At 33.2% G+C, this 12,638-nt stretch overlaps 2 protein-coding genes across 2 annotated transcripts in view; one reads left to right on the top strand and one right to left on the bottom strand.

Moving 5' to 3' along the window:
* LOC136814785 (uncharacterized) overlaps nt 1-12,530 on the bottom strand; it is a 30,489-nt gene extending 17,959 nt beyond the window's left edge. Inside the window, exon 1 of the mRNA XM_067071209.1 lies at nt 12,403-12,530. Coding sequence (XP_066927310.1) covers nt 12,403-12,491 — 89 coding nt within the window. The 5' untranslated portion in view covers nt 12,492-12,530. The remainder of the gene's footprint in view (nt 1-12,402) is intronic.
* LOC136814783 (protein slit-like) lies at nt 9,178-11,557 on the top strand. The gene has a single exon (XM_067071206.1). It carries the CDS (start codon nt 9,235-9,237, stop codon nt 10,738-10,740), a length of 1,506 nt encoding a protein of 501 aa, XP_066927307.1. The 5' UTR covers nt 9,178-9,234; the 3' UTR covers nt 10,741-11,557.
* Nucleotides 12,531-12,638: the final 108 nt, after the last annotated feature.

Here is a 12,638-nt window from a genome sequence, read left to right as displayed (position 1 = left end):
TGACTAACCTTTAAAATCTAGCTTTCAAGTCATGTGACCAAGTAAGGATAAATTTCTTTGACTGATCTGCAAACTCTAACTTTCAAGTCATGTGACCAAGTAAGGATAAATTTTTTGACTGATCTGCAAAATCTAACTTTCAAGTCATGTGACCAAGTAAGGATAAATTTTCTTGCCTGGTTTGCAAAATCTAACTTTCAAGTCATGTGACTAAGTAAGGATAAATCTTTTTGACTAACCTTAAAATCTACTTTTCAAGTCATGTGACCAAGTAAGGTTAAATTTTTTTGACTGATCTGTAAATTCTAACTTTCAAGTTATGTGACCAAGTAAGGATAATTTTTTTTGACTAACCTTTAAAATCTAGCTTTCAAGTCATGTGACCAAGTAAGGATAAATTTCTTTGACTGATCTGCAAACTCTAACTTTCAAGTCATGTGACCAAGTAAGGATAAATTTTTTTGACTGATCTGCAAAATCTAACTTTCAAGTCATGTGACCAAGTAAGGATAAATTTTCTTGCCTGGTTTGCAAAATCTAACTTTCAAGTCATGTGACTAAGTAAGGATAAATCTTTTTGACTAACCTTTAAAATCTACTTTTCAAGTCATGTGACCAAGTAAGGTTAAATTTTTTTGACTGATCTGTAAATTCTAACTTTCAAGTTATGTGACCAAGTAAGGATAATTTTTTTTGACTAACCTTTAAAATCTAGCTTTCAAGTCATGTGACCAAGTAAGGATAAATTTCTTTGACTGATCTGCAAACTCTAACTTTCAAGTCATGTGACCAAGTAAGGATAAATTTTTTTGACTGATCTGCAAAATCTAACTTTCAAGTCATGTGACCAAGTAAGGATAAATTTTCTTGCCTGGTCTGCAAAATCTAACTTTCAAGTCATGTGACTAAGTAAGGATAAATCTTTTTGACTGATCTACAAAATGTAACTTTCAAGTCATGTGACCATGTAATGAAAATTTTTTTGACTAATCTGTAAAATCTAACTTTTAAATCACGTGACCGTGTAGTGGGAATATAATTTTTTGCGAAATTTTCAAAGAACTCTTACGCAATGCATTGTGACCAAGTAACGATAATTTTTTCTCCTGATCTTCGAAATCTAACTTTCAAGTCATGTGACCATGTCATGAAAATTTTTTTGACTAATTTTTAAAATCTAACTTTCAAGTCATGTGACCAAGTAAGGATAAATCTTTTCGACTAATCTTTAAAATCTAACTTTTTAATCACGTGACCGTGTAGTGAGAATATAAATTTTCGTGAAATTATTGAAGAACTCTTACGCAATGCATCGTGACCAAGTAAGGATAAATTCTTTTGCATAATCTGTGAAATTTAACTTTCAAGTCATGTGACCAAGTAAGGAGAAATTTTTTTGACTGATCTTTAAAATCTAACTTTTTAATCACGTGACCGTGTAGTGAGAATATAAATTTTCGTGAAATTATTGAAGAACTCTTACGCAATGCATCGTGACCAAGTAAGGATAAATTCTTTTGCATAATCTGTGAAATTTAACTTTCAAGTCATGTGACCAAGTAAGGAGAAATTTTTTTGACTGATCTGCAAAATCTAATTTTCAAGTCATGTGACCATGTAATGAAAATTTTTTTGACTAATCTTCAAAATCTAACTTTTAAATCACGTGACCGTGTAGTGGGAATATAAATTCTGTGAAAGTTTTAAAGAAATCTTACGCAATGAATTGTGACCAAGTAAGGATAAATATTTTGACTAATCTGTAAAATCTAGCTTTTAAATCACGTGACCGTGTAGTGGGAATATAAATTTTTCTGAAAGTTTAAAAGAACTCTTATGCAATGAATGGTGACCAAGTAAGGATGAATTTTTTTGTCTGATCTGCAAAATCTAATTTTCAAGTCATGTGATTATGTGTAGAGCACCTGCGCGCATGCGTATTATGGTTTCTTCGAGATTTCTTTAGAATTTCAATCACGATTGTTCATCGTGCATTCACTCTTCAAAATGTTACATGAATAGTAGTGATTTGATTGGTCAGTTAAAGCATGAAAATATAAACGACTGGACATCCATCTCCTTTGTCTTTTTTTAGAAAGGGCTGCTAGCTTCGTTGCCACCTCGTTAATAGCATAAAATAAAACAATAGATTTTGGTGATATGCCACTTGGGAATACCTTGCTAACAACGTCATAACTTCGACAAAAGTCTATGTTGTTCTTTATTTCTAAATTTTGACTTAAAAGTGTCTAATAATTTTAGAAAGTGTCACATTCTAATTTCGATATTCTTATGGTACAGGCTCTCAACGTTGGCAAGCTATTTTTTTTCAAGTCAAAAAAAAATTATTGGAGTAACAAAAGAGATTCAAAAGTATACATGCAGTTGAAATTCTGCATTTCAGAGTTGAAAATGTTGTTCAAATATATTACAAACTTGTGAAAGAATTCGAAAATAAATTTTTGTGCATTAGGAGTAATTTTCAAGCTCTATCAAATCCTTTTACCTAAATAATTCTAAGAAATAAAATTATGACGGAATATTGTCGGATTTTTCATACCAATTTTGAAATACAGGCGGCAACGAAGCTCGCTTCAAAGAGATAATAAAAGATATGTGCAGTCGTTTATATGTTCATGGTTAAAGAAATGTATAATGTCAAAACATGTTCATCATTTTCACACCTAACGGTAATTATTTTATGTATTCTAGAAAAATATATCTGTCAATCAATTTTCCATATTTTATTCAAAGATATCTGTCAATCAACTTCTTAGCTTGCATAATAGCATATGTTACGTCATGTTTAAATGATTAACAATAATCTAGTAGAAACCATGTATATTCAGCTGTTTAATTTTTAAGCATAAATTATGACGTAGAAAAGAAAATAACAATAGGAGACGAAGTAAGGATATGTGACGAAGTAGTGCTATGCACACCCCCCCCGTTTATACCACCCACCGTATATTATTATTAGCTGGGAGTAGTGCGTGGGACATCCATAAGGTCAGCTAAATGCTACACACCATGAATTTAATATAGACACTGGATAAACAACGTCTAAAACGGTGGAGAGCGAAGCATTGTCTTTCTTTTGTTTAAGAAAACAATCAAGGATCTAGCCTTGTCCGCAAAGGACAACTGTCATGGCGGCTCGAAGTTCTCTAATTTAAAAAAATGATTAATAATCTTATTTCTAAAAAGTCCTCTATCTTTATCTTTTTGTACTTTTGATCCCCAAAAAATTTGGAAATGGCTAAAATACTTAACGGATACATGTATTAAATCTGGTGTGACAAAAACATCATCAGACAAGAAAAATCAAACAAAAGGCCTAAAATGACGGAAAAAACTCTTGTCTATTGCTCATTCCGACATTTTAAATTTTCCGGGGGGTTTTGCTGTTTGGGATTGTTTAGGTCAGGGTTGCTAGTAACGGCTTGTCACTGTGCCGGGTGCATACTGGGCGCCTTGGGCCCCGCAGGGTTGCTAGTAACGGATCGAATTTCATTCAGGTTAAGGCTGAGGTAAACGATTCCAACATTCCATCCAACATGCCATTTTCTCTCTGTTGGACGGAATGTTGGAATCGTTTACTCGAATGCAAAAATCGGAAAGGAAGAAAAAATTATGTTGGAAGAAGGAAAAAAATGTTGGATGGGAGTTTGATCGCCATCAAACATTTTGTCCAACATTTACTTCTTTTTTTCGTGTTGGATCATGTTGGATTCGTTTACTCAGCTCATATCCAACATTTGAAAGGGAATGACGTCATTAGAAATAGAATCGAATGTTTTTTTGTCAAAAATTCGAAAAATCTCGTAACAAATTTAAAAAGATGGTAGAGAAGCTACTAGCTCGAATGTTGTTTTTTTTTCGGAAAATAAACCAAGGGGGAGGGGCACTGAAATTAAGCGATCTATCGTAGAGGTGTGACGTAGAGGTATTTTTCAGGCTTCCCAAAATGCACTGTAAGTGTGTAAAAAATGAGAACATAGTTTATTTTGTTGCAAAATTTTAGAAAATTTGACCATTTTTGCCTTGAAATAGATATAAATAAATTTCAAGAAATTGTACCATAGGAGTCGATTTTTCGCCAGAATTTTCTCTGCATTTTAAGAGTTCAATTGTTAGACTATAATTTTTGTCCGCATGAACAGCAGTAAGTGGTACTACACTGGTTACACTGGGTATAAAAATTCTCGCCATTTCTATTTGAAAATAATGAATTAAAAAAAGAATGAATGAACACCCATGTTGGATGAAAATGATGTTGGACATTGCGACGAAACGATTTTAAGGAGATCCAACACCTTTCCAAAATTCATCCAACATTCGTCCAACATTTCAATTTCTATGTTGGATGAAATGTTGGAATCGTTTACCTCGGCCTTTAAAAAAGGGGCAATTTTGCCCATATTATAACAACATTACCCCCGTCTTTTTTGTCATTCTATAAGTATTTCCAAATTTTGGACACAGAATTTTAAGTTGGCGATATCTTTCTAACATCTTTCTAAGAAGAGCTAAGATTGATATATATTAGACTTGAGTCTCTTGGCTTCACCGTGATATTAAAATATTTTGAAGGCTCGTGGTGGATCAGTGGTTTTACCGAGGTTAAAGTTTGAAAATTTCTGGTGTCAACATTCGATTTTTTATACATAGGATGGATGTTTTTCGTATCTTTCTTGCGACTTGAAACGTCATAACGACACATAATTAGCAATTATTTTGATGCGTTCGCCTCTCTAAAGAAAACTTAATTTTCATTTGGGAATTGAAATGACTGTGTTAAGAAGAAAAAAATGATTAAAATGCGTTAAAATGTCACGAAAAATCGTTTAATGAAGGAAGGAGAGTGAACAATAATGTCATTACTGCGGACAATGCTAGAACATGAGAAATCAATGAAGATATAGCTCGGTGTTTATCCAGTGTCTATAATAAATTCTTGCACACACATGGTAGGGTATATGAATAATCCCAAAATTATCCTTTGAGAAAACTTCAGAGGTTTTACAAACAGTTAAGAAAGTGATGTTTCATAATTTCACAACAAGGCCGACTTTGGATTATCATGGGCTTTAGAAGACAAACATTAGGCAGACATATGCAAAAGTATTGGTGGGGAATTAAATGGCTATCACGGTAGGATTAAGGGAATGACACATATTTTCCTTTTCATTAATAGCCGTAAACTTCAAGGTTCGCTTAAAATCATTTGAAAAAGATGAATTAATTTTGATTTAATAATAATAGATCTTATCGGAGTTTTTGATTTTTCTAGAAAAGCCATGCATTCTGGGATTGTTTTGAGAGTATTACAATAGAAATCTCTTAGGAATTCCTCGAGGGAATCCTGTTGTAATACTCCCGAAACAATCCCACAATGCAACGCTTTTTTAGAAAAATCAAAAACTCCGATAAGATCTATTACAGCCAGGCTAAAGGATATAAATAATGTTTACATCCCAAAAAAATTATTTGGTATGAAGAAATGAATCTATTGTTACGTTATTTTCATATTAACTTGACGAACTTAATAAGTTGAACTGGGGAAGGGGAGCAAACTCGTTTTCGCCATTTGCACCACTTTTTGATTTTACTGATAAGCTTTAGTACAATCACTTTTCGTTAGCGCTTGGTAGAAAGACACTTATCTTGCATTTAGTGGCCATACTATTTTAAGTCTATGTTTACAAACACGGTACTAGATATCGTTATTATCATGTACTACCCCCAAAAGTCCATCCGATTTAACCCTTTAAGTGCCACGGCCCTTTTTTCTAATTTTTTAAAGAAAATTGCTAGTTCAAGAGGCTTATATCTCCGGATATAGAAGGAATTAGAAGCTCGTTGGATAGCTTAGAGCCTCTTCTTTTTAACTCAAAATTGGCATAGTCCATGTTCAATATACTCGACATTAGCACTTAAAGGATTAATCTATATGAAAGTCTTTTACAAGAACTTTATTTTAAGGACATTTGTCAGTGAAAGGAAAAGGTTTGTACTTGAAAGTCATTGAAGGTTTTATATTTACATAAGTGTTCCCGTTTCATATCAGACGCATTTTTCATATCAGGACAGTTTCTAAATATTGTTATATTGTGCTAATGTAAGCAAAAAAGTGTTTTTTCCTCTTTCTGACCGCAATCTTGCTCCACATCCGTATCAATTCAATATAAACAAGTGATACTTTTATGGACCTACCTGGTTATGCACTTAACACATATATAATTGATATCTACGTGAGCATGAACGTTAAACAATCATTCAGAACACAAATAGTGACGATTTTTTAAAATTAGTCGTTTGTTTCTTATAAAAAAAAACATTTAGAAACCAAAATTTCATGCTCTTGAAATATTCTTTCATATTCAAGACTTCGTGAGCATAAAAAGACATCTATCTCATCAAAAAATTGAGTAATTTGGCTAAGAACATTGATGTTTGCTTATTAATAGTGATTCTTATAGATAAAGATGCGTTTTTTGAGCTGAAAAGTTTTTTTACAAAAATTTGCTTGACCTATCTTTTACCTACTTTCATGCAAAAAATCAGATAAAAACAACGATCCAATATTTCAAAAAGTTCAAAAAACCCTTTTTTTAGCCGTTTTTTGGCCCAAATTTGCCCAAAAACATTTTTTTTTCGAAAATCGGGCTCCGTCACTTTCGAGGGTTTATAGTTATGCATCTTTGTGCAAAAAACCATAAAGAATGAAAGAGCCAATCTCGAGAAAAGCTAATACCTAAGTAATTGATAATGTGCTTATAAAAAAATATCGAATTTGGCCAGTTTTTCTATAAAAACACGCCAAGCAACCAAAATTTCAAGTCTAAACACACATATGCTTCAAAAGTAAGCCGTCGTGGGCAAAAAAAACATCTATCTCATAAAAAAATTGAGTAATTTGACTCAGAACATTAATGTATGCTTATTAATAGTGATTCTTATAGATAAACATGCATTTTTTGAGCCAAAAAATTTTTTTTGCAAAAATCTCCCTGGGCCATCTTTTACCTATGATGGTACCCTACTTTCATGCAAAAAATCAGAAAAAATTAATGATCCAATTTTTCACAAAGTCCAAAAAACCCGTTTTTTAGCCGTTTTTTGGGCCAAATTTGCCCAAAATTTTTTTTTTCGAAAATCGGGCTCCGTCACATTTTGGCCACCACCATTTTGCACCTTTGTACCAAAAATCAAATGATTCCTATGATTCAATCTCGAGAAAAGCTGGTAACGAACGGACGGACGGACGAACGGACAGAGGTGAATTTATAGGACCTCCACCCCACCGGGGTAGGTCCAAAAAGCTTGTAAATTAAAATTGATGAGTAAGCAGACGATATCACTCTTTTTCAAAAACAAAACTTTTAACCTTTATTCAAATGAAGCTGGACAGACGCTGTATATTTCTTCTCATACCTCACTCACTCGAATGTTTTCGTTAGACAAAATTGAAAGAGGAGTGTAAAAATGCGAAAAGAAATCATTTTTTTTTTTTTTTTTTTTTCATCATTAACTTCTTGATCTCCAAAAGTATATTGGTTCTTCTTACAAGAAGTTGAAATATTTTATGTGTATGTTATGTATAAATGTATATAAAATTCTACGATTCAAACTGATACGAAGTGGACAGCTAAATCATTAATGGAAGCTTAGTGGGCTGGTCGGCTACATAGTATAGAAATAGTAAATCAATGGGCAACCTAATATAGAAGACGCTGAAAAATAGGTTCGTCGGATAAGATGATATAGATAAAAAAACACATAGGTCGAATTGTGTAGGTTGTCAAAGTCCTAGTTATGCAATGAAATAGTAAATATTAAATATTAGGGAGAAAAACTACTTATATGATAATATTTTAATATATTCATAGGAGATCAAACTGAGAAGAAAATTCGAATTTAGAATAGACTAGACGTAATAGCGCAACATCGAATTAACATCAAAACTAAACCCATTCGGTTAAATTTGTAGATATTGTGATGGCAAAATTGTGGAATGGCTGCGGTAAAATAGAATATAGGTTCGGTCTCATTTAGGAATATAAAATGCTAGAACAATGTTTTAGATAAAATAAAATAAATATTAACATAAAATAAATATATCAAAAGGGAACGCTAGAATCGCTGGTGGGCTAGAAAACACAAGAAGAGTGAGTCCAAATATATAGCAAGTGATTGAAAATAAATGACCTTAGAAAATAGACTAGGCTGCAAATGCTAAAGACTACACGTAAGTATCAGATACTAGATCGACTGTGTTGATTAAGTTTGTGACTCGAGGTTGAATTGAATTAGCTTAGAGATTTGGCTAATCATTCTATTTACTCGCAATGGTCTGAAATGTTTGTTCGTCTGAAGTGTTTGTACTCTAAGACAAACAGAATTAAAGCATTAAGAGCAGTTATTACTTGAAAGATACTTTCTAATGCTCAGTTAAACCGCCATATACACGTTTGTTATTTAATAAGAATAAATCCTATCTAAATAACAGGCTGATATTTAGGGCTGAAGACAATAGGCCTATTGTTTAGAACAATACTGAGTGATTCTAATAAAAAAAAGACATTGACGATTGACGACCTTCTCAAACCAAATTTTGGTCGAGCTCAAAGCTAACTTTTATTTTGGCGCATGATAGGTCAGATTGGCTTTGAGTGTTTTAGAGAGAAATTAAGGGTCATTTTTCAGAAAATCACAAAAAAGTAAATTTTGACGAGGCAGCAGAATTCTGTTCTAAATTATTTCTCACCAAAATAAGATTCTTAAGGAAGTCTAACTAAGGTTTTCTGTTTTATACGAGTTCTGTCTGTAAAAATATTTTAATAAAAAAATAAGATCCTTTATGGGTCTGTTTAAGTTCTTTCCAGTGTTCTAGTTGACAGGCTTTATTTATGTTCTTTTCCTTTAGCTTGAAAATTTTAAATGTTGCAGGGATAAATCGTGTCTAAAGTTTCAATTTTCATCCTGAAAGGATTTTGATAATTTGTACCTTAAATTTCCGAGGTAGATTCACCAGAACAATCAACAGATTTTTGGCGGGATCACAGGTTTAATAGTATGATATTTTCTTGGGGAGAACAGAAAAGATCTTGGGTAGGTTTTACATCTTAAGGAAAACGGGTTCGTATCTTCGGGCTGTAGTTGGTAAGGAACCTTGAGAATTGTAATTTTTAATATTTCTAGAGACAAATAAAGAAAAGTAAACTATTCATTATGGACAAGAAAATGATTTATATACTAGTCTTGGCGAGTTTTGCTATAAGTCTTGTAAAAAGCGAAACAAAATGTCCAAAAGAATGTGAGTGTGATGATTTTGGGAGTGTTTATTGCAATGAGGAGGAAATCACCGATGAAAGACTTGCAGAGATTGTCAAAGAGATGAATCCAATGAAACTTTGGAACTTGCACCTTGACAAGAATCATATCAATAATTTCCAAGCTGAAAGCTTTAGTAATTTTACCAAACTTGAAAGGCTCATTCTCGCACAAAATTCATTGGTCAAATTACCTGCTAACATATCACTCTTTATTCCAAGTATCACTATACTAACTGTTAGAGACAACAACATCAGTATTATTAAACAAAAAGACTTTGAAGGATATCAATCTATTAAATATCTATACATTCAGAGGAATGGCATAGAAAATCTTGAACCAAACGTTTTTCATAACCTTCCTAATCTAGTAGACTTGTATTTAACGGGTAACAGATTAAAGACTCTTAAAAACGGAACACTGGATAATTTAAAAACACTCGCGGTACTAAATCTTGATAACAATGAAATTACGACTATTGAAAATGGGGCATTTAGCGGTATCCCAAAATTAAACAAAATATACCTCCGCTATAACAAACTAAACTCGATCACAACTGGTATGTTTATGTTCAAGGAGTTCGCACATTCAGAGCTACATTTGCAATACAACGGATTGTCATCCATTGATATTGAAGATGGTGCTTTCAACGTGAAAGATTTGTACTTAAATAGGAACAATATAACGTCAGTACGAAAAGAATGGTTTGTATCTATTCCCGACTGGATAGACTTAAGGTTCAACCCGTTGGCATGTAATTGTGTTCTCTATGATACATTAAACCGTTTTCATAAAGAAGGTCTAGATGTTGAGAATATAAAAGGTTCTTGCGATATCGATGGTGTTTCTCTGAAAGTATTTCACACTGAAAATAAACTAAATTGTTCTTCGTGCTCTGTGAACAAGTGTCAAAACAATGGAGAATGTCAAGTTATCGATCAGTTCAGTTACAGTTGTTCTTGTGAAGAAAAGTACCATGGGGAATTCTGCCAATTTGAAAATGCGTGTTCTGAAAACCCATGTAAACAAAATGGAACGTGCCTGAAGGTTGAAAACACTTTCAAATGTAATTGTTCTTCAGGATATCATGGAGAGAACTGTGAAATGAAAGATGAATGCCATTTTGGTAACCCCTGTCAGAATAATGGAACGTGTCAGAGGAATGGTAACAAATCAATGAAATACACGTGTGAATGCAATGGAGGTTTTACAGGTCCCAGATGCCAGTTGACCCTTGATGAAGATGGAGACGGATTACCAGGACTGGGTATTGGTTACATCATCTTAATAGTGTTGTTGGTAATGGCTTGTGTTGGTTTAATGGTTGGGGTGCTTATGTTTTTCAGAAGACGAAGAAAGTCAGAGAAAGGAACCGTTAATGAAATGCTCAAGTCTGGTAAATAAGAACCCTCGCTGAATGGCGTATGTATGATTGACAGTCCTTGTATTGATTATAATAAATCTTTCCGTTTGAACTACTATTAAATGTCATTTAATGCAAGCGTGTAAGTAATATGCTACGGATATAAGTAAGCGTACAAGTATGTGCTGTCTCCAAAGGTGATTTTTTTATTTTAATCCCACTAAGGCCTGTAAAAATTAAAAGCCCGCTATAGGTACTGCCGTGTTTCAATGAAATTCTGAACCCACCACCAAATTAACCCTTGGATTCGTGCAGACACCCGAGGTTACATAATCTCAGGAAGCCATTTATTCTCCTCCCCATTTCCCCATTTTCGCATGATTGAAGTCAATATCAAAGTATATTTGCTCCTCAGAAGGCTATTTGGCTTTTGTTTGACACCTTTAACTACTTTCAAACCCCATATTTAATTACCTTCCTGTTATAAGCCTTCCCTATGTTTTATTTTACGACTTTTTTATTTTGAAATGCTAAGGCTAACGCCATTAACCCCAACCCATATTATGTAATCAGGCAATTAAAATTTATTTTAGGAGTAAGGACCTAGATATAGGGGTCAAATTTTCTTTGTAATTAGACAAGTAGACAAGTGAAGTTATTTCAACCTTCATCGATTTATTTTCACAATGTAAGTGTAACATTTTTGTTTGTATCTTTAGGAGCTGGTTATGTTAAAGATTATTTTTTTAGGGGACCAACTTGGTGTCAAAGTTCATTCTGCACTCGTCTCCCTTTTGTTTTAATACGTAATCTATCTGATCATGAAATTTAGTAAGTTCAGATGGAGGGCTCGGAAATCCCTTTACACCACCCATTAAGCCAAGTTTTGTTTTGAATATATATTCTCTGTGTTAGACTGTTTTAACAATATCAACGTTTTCCTTCTTTGAGTTGAACTTCTTAAAAGCTGAATCAATGTTTTCAAATCATTTCGACCAATTTATCCAAAACCCCTTTTCAGATTTTCTCTGTTTTGATGAAAATTATATTTTGTAAAGGTAAGGCAGGTAGGGCCTCGACATGGAGGTTCTACCGATACTTGGTCTTACCAGGCTCTTTTTCTGTACCCTGCAGAAATATTCCCTTCCCCTTTCCTTTCCTCTTTTGCTGTCCAGAGTACATCCATTACCCTCCCTCTTCCTTTTTTGTCGTTATCTTTACTAAATGCAACTTTTTAAATGACGTAGAAATCTCAAACGAAAGATTTCCCAACCTTCTCCCTCTCTCAAGACGAAGTATTACAGTAAAATTGCCTCACTCTCTCTAATTTGAAACCTAATTTAATTACAAATGTTGATTATATTGAACTTGAACTTGTCTCAATTAACCTATTAACCTTGACGTAGCTTGTGACGTAGAGAATCGAAAGTACTAATGTTTTCGGCTGTTTACCTTGACTTTTGACCCAGAAATTTCAGATTTTCAAAAATCGGGCAGCACACATCCACAATTCTCCAAACCTTGGACATAACAGCGGAAATTTGTTTTAGTAACATTTTCCCAGCACCAATTTATTCATATTAAAAGAACTCTATACGATTGAAAATATATATTTAACCTCAATAACAAGAAGTGCTTCATTAAACCCCGCTAAAGTGCTTGGCTCACCAATGTAAACCAACAGGAAATAAACGGAAGATTACCTGACGATAGTGACGCCTTTAGCTCCATACGGATCAAACGCTGCATGTATTTCTTTAACCATCTTTAAAGATGCTCCCCGTGTTGCCATAGTCACGAAAGAATTATTTTTATTTGTTTTTCTATTTTTCTAAAAGAAAAGAATGTTCAATTAATCATCGTACATATCTTTAAAGAATCAGACATTATATCTTTTTGGTAGTTTTGCATTTAATCAACCTGATCAAAAGTTTAACAT

This window comes from Clytia hemisphaerica, unplaced genomic scaffold (genome assembly GCF_902728285.1).
Source record: "Clytia hemisphaerica strain Z4C2 unplaced genomic scaffold, Clytia hemisphaerica genome assembly, whole genome shotgun sequence".
Lineage (NCBI taxonomy): Eukaryota > Metazoa > Cnidaria > Hydrozoa > Leptothecata > Clytiidae > Clytia > Clytia hemisphaerica.
Note: the sequence above shows the minus strand (reverse complement) of the source record. Positions and strands in the feature narration are given on the sequence as shown.

Bases quoted from the DNA above. Each gene is read 5' to 3' on its own strand.
- LOC136814783 (XM_067071206.1), top strand. From the start codon at position 9,235: ATGGACAAGAAAATGATTTATATACTAGTCTTGGCGAGTTTTGCTATA.